General features: G+C 45.4%; 5 protein-coding genes across 5 annotated transcripts; 2 read left to right on the top strand and 3 right to left on the bottom strand.

The window, feature by feature from the left end:
* Positions 1 to 150: 150 nt before the first annotated feature.
* LOC108605544 (frizzled-4) lies at positions 151 to 3,878 on the bottom strand. The gene is made up of 4 exons (XM_017995296.1): positions 2,169 to 3,878; positions 1,888 to 2,108; positions 916 to 1,803; positions 151 to 850 (listed from the first exon to the last, which is right to left on the bottom strand). Exons 1-3 carry the CDS (start codon positions 3,179 to 3,181, stop codon positions 938 to 940), a joined length of 2,100 nt encoding a protein of 699 aa, XP_017850785.1. The 5' UTR covers positions 3,182 to 3,878; the 3' UTR covers positions 151 to 850; positions 916 to 937.
* Positions 3,879 to 4,163: 285 nt separating this feature from the next.
* On the bottom strand, positions 4,164 to 5,933 carry LOC108605732. The gene is made up of 2 exons (XM_017995527.2): positions 4,833 to 5,933; positions 4,164 to 4,764 (listed from the first exon to the last, which is right to left on the bottom strand). Exons 1-2 carry the CDS (start codon positions 5,633 to 5,635, stop codon positions 4,494 to 4,496), a joined length of 1,074 nt encoding a protein of 357 aa, XP_017851016.1. The 5' UTR covers positions 5,636 to 5,933; the 3' UTR covers positions 4,164 to 4,493.
* Positions 5,934 to 6,110: 177 nt separating this feature from the next.
* LOC108606508 (mediator of RNA polymerase II transcription subunit 18) lies at positions 6,111 to 6,884 on the top strand. The gene is made up of 3 exons (XM_017996678.2): positions 6,111 to 6,232; positions 6,291 to 6,577; positions 6,630 to 6,884. Exons 1-3 carry the CDS (start codon positions 6,111 to 6,113, stop codon positions 6,866 to 6,868), a joined length of 648 nt encoding a protein of 215 aa, XP_017852167.1. The 3' UTR covers positions 6,869 to 6,884.
* Positions 6,885 to 6,896: 12 nt separating this feature from the next.
* Positions 6,897 to 8,776, bottom strand: LOC108606505 (peroxisomal targeting signal 1 receptor). Its single transcript, XM_017996671.2, has one exon. The coding sequence runs from the start codon at positions 8,683 to 8,685 to the stop codon at positions 7,021 to 7,023; it is 1,665 nt and encodes a 554-aa protein (XP_017852160.1). The 5' UTR covers positions 8,686 to 8,776; the 3' UTR covers positions 6,897 to 7,020.
* Positions 8,777 to 8,896: 120 nt separating this feature from the next.
* On the top strand, positions 8,897 to 12,421 carry LOC108606504 (protein MMS22-like). Its single transcript, XM_017996670.2, has 3 exons — positions 8,897 to 9,239; positions 9,300 to 9,886; positions 9,946 to 12,421. Exons 1-3 carry the CDS (start codon positions 8,905 to 8,907, stop codon positions 12,369 to 12,371), a joined length of 3,348 nt encoding a protein of 1,115 aa, XP_017852159.1. The 5' UTR covers positions 8,897 to 8,904; the 3' UTR covers positions 12,372 to 12,421.
* Position 12,422: the final 1 nt, after the last annotated feature.

Raw genomic sequence — 12,422 nt, 5'->3', positions numbered from 1 at the left:
TAATATATGTAGGTAAGTACACTTTTGCATTGAAATACATTTTTGTTTTATAATTTTGTTGTTTCACACGCATGCATTTGTTGTTAATTGTTTATATATTGTTTGTATATAAAATATGAATTACAATATCACAGTATTTGTTGCTGCGTACACACAAAAAAAATTGATACAGAAAATTATTTAAAGTTAACTCAAAGACACTTTGTACATTGTGGTACAGGGTCTTAAAAGAATGACAAATTATATGCGGGAGGCAAGAAGTTAGATTGTACTTTGGTTACAACGACAACAGCGCTAAATATATAAATGAAATTAATACATACACACAGACACACAACACTAAAAACAATACTAATGTTTAACATTTACACAGAAATTACGCAAAAAAATAGTAATTATAAAGTAGCAGCATATGAAGTACATTAAATAGAGTTCCCAGAAGCCAGCCGTTAGAAACATTCGTTAATACTTTTATGAAAGTAAAAGACTTGCCAATTGTAGCTCAGCAGTTGCACAAGTTAAGTTTGGAATTCAAACCAAAATCAGTTTCAGAAATTCCGCTTTAAATTGCGTCTAACTGTTGAGTCGTACAGTCAAGCATTTGTATATAAAAATTGTATAAAAACTTGCGCATTTAAGCCAATTAAGTAATAGTTACTTAACAGAGCTGCGCCATATAACTGATATCTACTGTATATAGTATATTATAGTATTGTATGCATACTTTCTCCAATGCTTTTAGCCTCCAGTTTAATGATTTCTCTGTAGCGTGGCTCGACTGTATTATATTGCTAGGCTGAACTTGGCAGGAACGTTGCAGTTAACATCTCAGACTTGTAGTATTGGCAAGCTGAAAGCATAATAATAATGATTAACAACTAAACAATGCAATATACTATGTGTAAAAATACCCACCAGCTTGTAGTTCATTGTGCTTTCAGAGTAGCGTCTCATTGCCGTAGCGTTGCAGCTGCGTATAGTGTTGCTGCTGTTGCTGCTGCTGCTGCTGGTGATGATGATGATGATGTGGTGGGTGCTGTTGCTGTGCGTAATAGAAACGCTGCGAGGACTGTGCATGGGTACTGCGTCCGAGCGAATAGTTGGACATTTGATTGAGTGAAATGGAGCCAGCGCCAGCGCTTGACTTGTGCTTGCTGTACGGGCTAACGATGAGCGGTGGTGCGCTGACCAGCGATTGATGCGATGGTCGCACTGAGTGATAGGATATCACAGTGCTATTGCAGGCCAAATGAGAGCCACGCGAGCTGCTTTGTGCATCCAGTGCATGATGATGGTGATGTTGATGTAATTGCTGCTGTTGTTGTTGTTGTTGTTGCTGCTGTTGTTGTTGTTGTGCTGTTGGCTGCTTCAGTGGACGTGCAGACAGTTGGCGCTTGTATAAGCTTGAAATGCTTGGACCGAGCACCCAAGCAAAACAACAAATGCCCAGCATAAGTTCCATAAAGGCGCGCATCAAAAATGGCCACAAAGGCGTATTAGTCTCTCTGGCGCTCAGCCAGACATCTATGTTGGCAAACTCATAGATCACGGCCAGCAGCAGCAAAGCACAGACTGTGCCGTAGATGAATAGAAAGCTGCCAATGCCATTGCTGCTGTGTGTGCTTAGCTGAAGTTGCTGTTGTAGACTCAGCGTGTTGCTATTGCGCAGCATTTCCTTGTTGCGACAGTGAACCAAATAGCCAGAGATTAGATTCATGCTGCCAAATATCCAATAGCAAAATATCGGCGTGGCGACAAGCACCTGTAGCGCCTTGTCCGACTGATTGCCCACAAAGCAGGCGCCTGTAAGCAGAAATATAATTCAGTTAAGGCTCTCATAGCAACAAGCTAAGCTAATTGTCATAGCAGGCAGCTTTGCGCACTCACCTAAAAGCTCATCGGCATCGACCAAACGCATGACGATCACAGCGGCCGTTTGAAACGCAGGCAAACCCCAAGCTACGAAGCAAACAAAATTATTTCTGGCCAATTCCTGCTGAGCAGTGTTAGCATGACCAGCACGTTTGGCAGGCACCGCAATATGGCCCTTCGTATCAGGACTGTTGCGGCGTATATCGCGATGCCAGCCCAGGCTGAGAATAGCCCACCTAGAAGACAAACACATAGTAAACAAAAGAAAAACTATAAAAGGTTCAAGGTAATCTCACCAGGCACAAGCTGCCATGCCAAAGTAATAGCGCAACAGAAAGACGCTGGCACACGCTGCATTGGAGAGTCCATCAACGCTGAGCAGCAGCTCGTTGGGCGCCTGAGGATCTGTGCCACAGGCAGTGCCCGTGCGTCCCACAATAAAGCGCACTGTCCACCCCAGGGTGACCATATTGTGGCACCAAAGCAGCGGTGAGAGCAAACGTGACCACTTCGCCGCCGCAGTGCTAGCCCGTCCACGATGATCGCCATTGAACAGTAGCAGGCAAAGTGTAGCTAATGTTGCAAGTCCAAGTGCTGCATAGGCCCAGGTGGAGAGCCAGATCTCTGCCAAATGCTTCTCGCTGGGCGTGAACAGTATGTCCGCTTCGCAGAGTGGCGCACAGCGTCCCGAACGCTGTAGCTTTACATACAAATGGGATTTGGCCAGAGCGGAGCAATCCAGTGGCAGCGTTGTGCCCAGCTTAATGCCAGAGCCCGTGTTGGACAAGTTTTGGCCATAGAGATCGGCGTCTTGCAGCGGTATATGTGTTTCACCAGGTCCCTCCATGCACATGGTCTCGTGATTGTTCTCACGGGGAAAGCGCTCACAGTCCAGCGCAGGGGGCCAGGGAAAGCCAAAGCCCTGCAACACGGGATGACAGCGTATGCGTACTGATTCGCAGAGACTGTGACAGGGTCCAATAGCATGCACTGGCGCCTTGGGCGTGCACATGGGTACATAGGCAGCACATAGGAAAAGTTTCAGCTGCGAGCTGCAGTGGTAATCAATGAGCGGTGCAAATGTTTGCAGCGTGTACTCCACATCCGATTGCAGCTCGTGGCCGACCAGATTGGGCATGGAGGTCTCGTTGTAGCCAATGCCGCGGCACATTTCAATGGTAATTGGTTCACACTGCTGTGCTGCGGCAACAAGAATATGCCTGCTTCCGCTTCCACTCTCGCTCCCACCGCTGCCCGTGAACGTGAGCAGCGAGAGCCACAGCAAGCATTTAATGCCTGTTGCTTGCATTTTCTTTAAAGCTTCTTCTTGCGCCTCCTCCCCCACACGGCCGCGCCCGCTGGCCTGTCTGCTTGCCTTGTCAAGTCGTTAACTACCTTGTGGCGTTGTTTCTTGTTATCGTCGACGTCGACGTCGCTGCCGCTGCAAACTAGTTTTTTTAATGCGTTCTTGTTCTTAACAATTGGTATGCAGATTATTTTGCCACAAAACAAATTTCAATTTTATATAGCAACTTAACACATTTTTTTGCTTTCTGTGAGCTTATTCAATACACATTTGCATTTTTCATTATTTTATTTTTTTATTTTTGTGCTGTTTGTTTACACAATGTATATTTACAGGCAGCAGCGAATCGAGCAACACGTATCGAGAATGATCTAAGAGTTAACCATGTACTAAAAATCGAATAGCAAATTGCATCGAGCTTGTGCTTTTATCGAGTACTATCTATCGCATGTAAAGTTCAAATTAAAATATTGGTTTGTTTTTTGTACTGAGTTTATCATTTTATTTAAATTTGAATAGAATTATCAACTGTTTTTATATGTTTGCATGTATGTAGTTAGCAACAAGTAACACAAATGGCACCGCTTATATTTTCTGTGTTTTAACGATACACCGAAAAACAAATTCTCTAACAATTCACAATGATTTTTTTTCGTTTTTCATTTCTAAATATTTTACAATTTGCAAATATTTAACAATATTTATCTGTACAATCCACCTCTAGAGCAAAACATATATGAAGACTGCAGGCCTTTATGCATATATATATATAGTATTGCCAAAACTGTTTTCGAAATGAACGCGCTTTTTTCTTTAATTGTGTCGTGTAAACGCTTCTTTTTATAGATATATCTAATTTTATGCAACAATAACTAAAGAGATTTCTATTTATATATATATATATATATATATTTATAGTATATTATATATATAAAGTATAATTTGTATAAGTAGTTATAGATAATTTTTTTAAAGTTATTACAAATACTTGTCATTAATTAATTAGTGCGACCAACATTACAATAAAATCGAGAAAACAAGCACAGTATGCTTTAAATATGAAATAGCTTTGGTATCTGTTTATGTTATGAGGGGTTGGTTATTAACAATAGTTTAACAGATAATCATATCAAATGTTAACAAGAAATAAAAATCTTCGGTCCACCGAAGCTACAAACATTTCTTCAACAATCATTTTGTGGCACAACATTATTACATGTTAGATAGATATTATTAGCTATTTAATGCTTGCTATATATGTATGCAGCTTTGTATATGTATGTCTATGGCTATGTGAATGTCTGGCAAGTGGCCTTTATTCATCATAGTCAGATATTATGAGGCCACGTTTGGTGGTAAAATTAATCGATGAGACCGTTGAAAGATTTGGTGCCGCATCAATACCATCGAAGAGGTCACTAGTAGCTGAGCTATTCAGCGAATTAAGCGTTACGTTAAACGAGCCACCGCCATTGCTATTGAAACGCTCTTGGAGCTCCTGTTGCTGCTTCAGAGCCTCCAATTCCAGACGCAGTGTCTGATTACTCAGACGCAGACTCTCTGCCTCGCGAAGACATTCACGCAAGCTGCAACATGAGCAGTAAACAAATGTTTAACATGATATAGATTTAAATTGGAATTATCAATTACTCACTTGTCAATCTCGTTCTGCATGCTTTTAATATAGTCACAGGCCTTGATTAGTATTTGCGATTTAGAGTCATTGGGTGGTGTGCGTCCAGTCTTTTCAGCTTTCTCAACGGGCTCTGCCGTAGTAGTCGGCTTATAGCGATTACCCTCTGTAGGCAGCATTTCCTTGAGCTTAAAAATCCAGCAGTTAATTTTATCGCGACGTCTACGCTCGACTTCATTGTGTGTAGCACGTCGCTTATCATCACGTTTCTTATACGCATCCAGCTTGACGGCAGCTGGCGGTGCTATAGCTGGCTTGGGTGTAGCTATAGGATGGTTGCTACTGCTGCTGGGTGATATCTTGCTAGCGGGCACAACAGCGGGTGGGCGGTGGCCACCAACATAATGTAAACTGGGTGGCGCTGACGAAGAGTCGGGCTCCAGCTTTATGTTATTACCAATTGAAGATGTTGTTGCTGCTGCTCCTGTCGTATCTTTAACCAAGTAAATCTCACAACCAGTTGGCAACTGCAGGTTATGGGGCAAAACATGCAACGCATCCAGTTCACTCCCTGGCTCCTGCTTAATGCTTTCAATGGCATAAAACTCTTGAGATTCATTGGAATTATCATCCTCTTCACCACATATGGTTAAAAATATTTGTGCACCATTGTTCAGCTCACTCAGCTGACTGTGGGCCAGCAAAAGTCCGCTGGTGTGTCCGTGCAACAATGTTGCAGTATCTGTGGTCATTGTTGCTGTGGCTATTGCTGTTGATGCTGGCGCTGTTGCAAGTTCCAGTCTTTGCCTTTTTCTCACATTCATTGTAAATGTTTTAGTGTGTCTTTTGTTTTTGCAGCATCAGCTGTCATTCTATGCATAAATGGGTGTTCCTTGCTCAAGTTTCTTTTTCTCGTTTTTTCGTTGTTGTTGCTATGTTCTTTTGTACGTTTGTTGTTCACGTAACTTTGTGCTTAGTAGGTAGGGGTAACAAGATAATATTAAATGCTATTAACTACCGTTATACTGCACACTGGAAAAACAGCACTTTGGCAATTTTCTTAAAAATTGCATTGCTCGCACGAAGAAAAAAAAAACGTTCTTTTTGTTTAACAATAACAACAATAAAATAATTGCTGCGACAATATTGTAGCTTTGCTTTTTATCGCAGCTGACAACCCAGCCGATAAATATGCAACACTCGATATATTTTCGCACGCAGCATTACACTGTCATCCATCGTTGTTAAAACATAAACAAAAAACGCCGCAAAGCTATAATTGTAATATTGAAAATAACTATGGCGATCTCATCAGCGCGAGAATCGCTTTCGCATGCGCTAAACAATCGCTTTCTACCTAATCTGGAGTACCTATTACAAGGATCCATACTCGACTCCGCTGTGGAACACTTAATGCACAGGTGAGCAATTTAAATTAATGTATTTGATAAAACCGTAGTACATTGCCAACTTTTTTAGATTAAAAGGCTTGTGTGATAATGTGGACACCTCACCAGAAACATTTCACGACCTGGAGGTTTGCATGAGTCTCCGCCAGCCCAACACCAATCAGCCGTTGATGTTGCGTGTGCGTCGCGCTTTGGGGCGAGATGCTCCATTCCAAATGCGTTATTTGGGACAGCCAGAGGTAGATCAGCGACGACCAACGCTAGTGCGCAGCTGTATGGACTGCGCTTGCACCAACGGTATTCTTGATTTCTTAACAGAAATGGGCTTTCGGCTAGAATTTGAATATATAGCCAAGGGTAAGCAGCAAGCAAAGCCTCAGAACTTTTAATTTATATAAACATATTTTAGGCTACATGTTTCGTAAAGGGCGCATGAAGATAACAGTATCGAAGCTAATAAAAATTGTGCCTGGGAAGCAGGATATGGCCAATGAACCTATTTCGCAAAGCTACATTGTGGAACTATCTGTGGTGGCGCCCACTGGGCAGGAAAATGTTGGTGAAGAGATGCGCGTATTTGCGGAACAATTAAAGCCGCTAGTACAGTTAGAAAAAATTGATTACAAGCGATTGGGCAATATCCCCTAGTTGTAATAGTTATTAAATGCTAAGATAATTATTCAACGATAGCAATTTAATGTGTTTAGCTTAGGCATAGAAAATAAAAGAATACAACAATTGTAAAAACAAAAAGAGACGGAAATGTAGACGAAATTATATACAAAACACTCGAGCTCCTGTCAATCCTTGAAGGCCTCATTGAGCGCCGACAGATTCCGTTCGCTTATATAACCCTGAAGCTCGCTGCGTCCCATAAGCGAAATAACCATCTTCAGCGTGCTCCAAATCGACTCAGACATTTGATTTTGACCCATGGCCGCTTGAGCATTGGGAAGTTCCCTCGCTGCATTCGTATGTGCCTGCATAGTGAGAGCTGTAAGCAAATGCTCGGCGGCCTCTTTGTAAGCCTTCAGGTTCATGCAACAGACACCCACATTGTAGCGTACACGTATGAAGCCTGGCTGCAGGTGTAGCGCCTGTTGATAGGCTTCCACAGCCTCCACTGAACGCGAACCATTGGCCAGACTGGCACCCAAGCGATTCCATACCTTGGCATTCTCAGGCTGCACTTGCAATGCGGCACGATAACAATCTGCTGCTTTGTCAAATTCACCCGACAAATTATAGAGCACTCCCAGGGCTTCCTGTATGTCCGCATCCACCTGAGCAGGTTGCAGACGTACTGCATCCAAATATATTTGCTGCAGATCGCGTAGTTTATTGCCACCTATCAAGGAGCTAGCCAGCGAGGTGGCTTCTGACTGCATCTCTGGATAATCAGCCAGCAGTTGTTTGTACTGTGGATGCGCCAGCAGCCAATTGGAAAGCATTTTCACTGCATTGTTTTGGAGTCCTTCGTTGGTATAGCAAACAGCCAGCGCCATTAATACTTCACGATTCTCTGGCTGCAAGTCTAAGGCACGCTTTAAAGCGGCAATGCTTTGGGGATCCATTTCGTTCTCAGCCTGCGAGATACCTAGCAACTGCCAGATCTCAGCGCGTTCAGGCTCCTTTTTGACGGCAACTTCAAAGCAAAGCACTGCGCTGGGTATGTCGCCTTTTGTTAGATACTCCTTGCCCTTTTCAAAAGCATTTTCCAGTTCGGACATGGGATTTTGTTCAGCGAATTCATATTCCTTGTACGCATCTAGATTTTCGTTATGATCGGATAACCAAGGATGCTCGTTTTCGTCGGCTAACTTTTGCCATTCGTCCTGCAGACGTTGCCAAAACTTTTCATTGAAATTAGCAGCAGTTTGGTCACTCTGGTCCTTGTTGCGATGATAGTCATTGATCCAATTATCTACAGAGTCGGCAACTGGAAGTTGGTCTGTGCTTATAGTCTCAATGTTTTCATCAAAAAAAGCATCAGTTATTTGTTCTGTGGCCGGTGCAGCTGTCAAGGCCAAATGAGGCTGGCGTATCATTTGTGGTGGCATAAAGTTCGGGCTGTTCATCAGGGGTTCGTTAAAGAACTCCTGGGCATGCTGCAACTGTTGTGCCTGCATCTCCACCAGCTTATCAGGCATTGGTTGCTGGAATCGTGCAAAGTCTCTGCTCCACTGGCCAGAAAGCTCATCGCGTTGTTGTGGATGTGCGGGACCTGGAATGTTGATATCTCGCATTTCCTGCAGCAGTGCATCCATTTGGAAGGATTGTGGAGGTGCTGCAACTTGGCCCAAAAACTCATTGACCAGTTGATCATCGGGACGCATGCTACGCTCAAACTGTGTCGTTGCAAAACCCTCATCCTTGCGTGCAACATCTCGATTGAACTGGCCGCCCAGTTGCATCAAGGGATTGACCGCGCCGCAATCGCCTTCGACCAGTGGACGCAACGACATCTTGCTATATAACTGCTAAAACTGATATTAATTAAGATTTGCGCTGGGATTCGATTAAGATAAGAAATGAAACTGAAACAAAAGTCCAAATGTCAACATTAGCGATGGACGTTCGTTATCGTTCGACCGCCACAGAGCTGTTAATTTCGTATATCGATATCAATATTGGCGCGAAACAGGTTTAAGCAGCAATTTCAAGATAGGACAAACTATAAACAAATGGACTATGATCTATTTCAGTCGGATGACGATGAAGACATTTTAACTGCCTTTATTCAAGCCACACAACATCCCAAGTTGACGCCACTATTGGAGCCGCAGCTGAACGCTGAAGAGGATGCAGACGCACTGGGCATACTTCCCGAGTTCAATTGCAGCGGACGCGATACGCTTAAACAGCAAACAGAATTTCCAACCCACGGCTTCGTTAGCAATGGCTATGCGCAGCATCCGTCACTGCTGCCGCGCAGTCGCCTCGACATTTTGGCCTTTGACTTTGACGTCGAGCAACTGAGAGTGAGCCTGGTAGTTAACTATCTATTAGGCGAGGCCTGGTAAGTGCTCCTGTTGGCCTTATGTTAAAAGGTTATATTAATAAACTTTTGTACTTACAGCAAAAACATTCAGAAACTGTGTGCGGCAGTGGCGGGTCAGAAACTATTGCAGCAAACGTTGCATGGCACTGGAACAGGCTGGTACACGGCACGGCAGCAGGTGACGCACGTGTATCATATGCTGCTGCATGATGTGCAGCTTAGCGAGCAGTGGCCGCAGCTTTCGTCTGCTGTGGGGAAGCTGCGTCAACTACTTAACAGTTGTTTGAGTTCAGATCTCTGGCGTCTTTTATACTACGCGGAGCATAGCAAAGGCAATGAGTGCCAGGCAGCCGCCTATCAGTTATTTCATGGTGCCCTTGAATGGCGTCTGCTAGACTTGTGCCTGCAGCGCAAGCATGCCGACAATACAACAGCTGACTGCGAATCGCAGTTAGGCTATCAAAGCCAACTAGAGCGCTGCCTGGATGAGCTGGTACTCTGTGCTAGCTACTTATATCAAAGTAAACATAGCGCTGAGCTGCTCTATAGCTCCGCCTTTAGCTGTCGCTGCAATAAGGAGCTTTGGCTCATACTCTATCATCAGGCGGGCGCCGACAGCAACTTCTGGACGCTCTTCCATAGTACTTTGCAGCGTCACAAGACATGTACGTACTATTATTAAATTGGTATTTGAATTGCTTTATATACTTACTTGCCTTTACAGCGGCTTGGAACAACAATGCCGCCGGCTATCATGAGTTCTATGCATGGCTAACCCTCAACGTAGCACGTCTGGCCAGCTATAATCAGACAGGAGTGCTGCAAAGCAAACTGCAGCCACTGTCAGCGGAAAACTTTCAAACTGCCCCACAGCTGAAACAATTTCTGTCCTGCCAGCCGCCGCCCAGTGAGCAGCAGCTACGCGTTTACTTGTGCCTGCTGGCGCCGTTGCAGCTACATTGGAGCCAACCGGATACAGATGTGCTTTGCCAGCTCTGGGAGCAACTGCATCGTGCGCTTAATTCGAGTTTTAGCGCAGCAGCATCACAAATGGAACAACTGCCAATGATTTGTGCAAGCGGTGCTGCCTATTTGGAGCGCTATCAAATGCTGCTCGGCAAGCCGCAACTGGATGATTTGAATCTAAGCAGCTTTACAATATTTGCGCTGCTGCTGGGCAAAACGCTGCAGCTGCTGCCAACGTTGGGACGCGGCAATCAAAGCTTGAAGCTGCTGGGACGTATTTTCAGCAAATTCAGCGCCGCCAAGCTGCTGGCTCTCAATGAAGCGGGCATACATCATCTGATCGAACTATTCCTATGCCTGCTGCTGTCTCATACAGAGTTCAACGAGTTGGCCAGTAAGCTGCGTGAAATGCTGCTGAGCTTAATGCTGGAGAAGCTGACGCCGGCGCGACGTTTGCTCACAGCCAAGGCACACATGGCGCTGCTGCTCCTGCATGCTCAACGACGTCAACCGCTGGATGATTATCTGAACAAGCTGCTAGCACAACTGCAAGCATTGCGTCAAGATGCGGAGGTATCTGCCTGCTTCGTCAACGTTTTGGAGCCCATTTTTGAGCAGGCGGATGATTTTACGCGCGGCGAGCATCTGCTCCTGGGGCCCTGGCTCAGCTCGTATCTGGAACATGCACCGCAGGTGGCACAGGAGCGTGTCTGGCAGGCGTTGCATACGCTTTGCCAGCGCTTGCAGAAAACTAATGGCGCTGATACTGGCGTAATGTGGCAAGCGCTGCAGCAGCATATGCTACCACAACTGCGGCTACAATTTGTCAGCAGCTTTAGCAGCTGGCTACCGCAGCTAGCAGCAGACTTTGTGGTGCTGTCCAAGGATAAAACGCTGATATCTTTGCTGCTGTTGGATGTACAACCCGTCAATACAGCTGCCAGTGCGCAGCTGCTATTGCAAGTGCTGGAGCAGCAACAAACAAGCACCAGCAGCAATAACAACAACTGCAGCGCTGAGCTGATAATACACGTTTGGCTGAAGTCCTTGGTGCTGCTGCCGGCGCAGCATGCAAGCCTACTTGCTTTGACGCCGCATGTGCTGCAGCTGTCCGAATTGCAGCAACTGCAACTCGATGCCACAGAGCTATCGACGCGCGAGCCGCTCTGCGCTTTCTTTGGTGCCTTGGGGAAGCGTGCACAAGAGCCTAGCCTCGTGGGATCAGCACGCATGCAGCTTAGCCACAAGTTGCACGCATATGTGGCACACTTTGAGCAATGGTTGCAGCCGGAACAGCGTGCGGAGCTGCAAACACGCTTCTATAATTTTTTAGCCATTGTTATATACAATTGCGCCTCGTTGGCCTATGTCCGCTCCAAGCCGAGTTGCTTCTTCCATTTGGCCATGTCGCGTTTCTTGTTAACCACACAGCTGCAGGCGGGCATGCCACCAGAGCCGCGCCAGCCGCAGCTGTTGCATAAGATATTTCCCGTGCTGTTGCAAGGCATTGCTCGCTTGCCATATCAAACCGATGGCTACTTGAGTCGTACGCTGGAACAGTTGCTGCTGCATTGGACGCCCCACTTTGGCTTCAGCTCCAATTTCAAGCTTGTGGCGCGTCCATTTGCCACGCTGCTGCAGGCTGATGCCGAGTCACCTTTAGTCAAACATGTGCTTCAGTTGCTGGCGCAACAGTTTCTTAGCGTGCAGCGCAATCAGCCCGGCGATCATATTTTTCTTATGACGGCGCTGCTGCAGCAGCTCTTTGTCAATCTGGATGATCCTCAGCTGCAACTAGCGGAGCAACAGCTGCTAACATTACTCCGGGCCGTGCATGTGCCAGTGCTGGAGCATATTATGTTTGTGGGTGAGCTAGAGGCCAGTCGCGTGCACCTGTTGAAACTGCATGGCGTTGTGCTCCAGTTGCGCGTCTTCAAACGTTGCCAGGCTGCGCAGCAGCTTTGCGCGCAGGATTTGCGTCAGCTGGCCCAGAAACATTTGGCACATTGTACCTACTTTTATTTTCAGTTGCTTAACAAGCTGGCCGAGCAGTCGTCGCAGCTGATAAAGCCGCTTTATGCATTTATAGAGCAGGAGGCGTTAGGCGTGGAGCGCAAACGCGGCGCTGGCCAGGATCTGGGTATACGCAAATCCTTGAAATCCTTGCAGCAGACGCTTAAATAAGTGCACTTAAATTATCATAGATTAAGATATAAGTACAAAAGAATTTCTATT

The sequence above is a fragment of the Drosophila busckii genome, chromosome X (genome assembly GCF_011750605.1).
Source record: "Drosophila busckii strain San Diego stock center, stock number 13000-0081.31 chromosome X, ASM1175060v1, whole genome shotgun sequence".
Lineage (NCBI taxonomy): Eukaryota > Metazoa > Arthropoda > Insecta > Diptera > Drosophilidae > Drosophila > Drosophila busckii.
The sequence above is the reverse complement of the archived record's forward strand: the minus strand, read 5'-3'. Positions and strand labels throughout refer to the sequence as shown.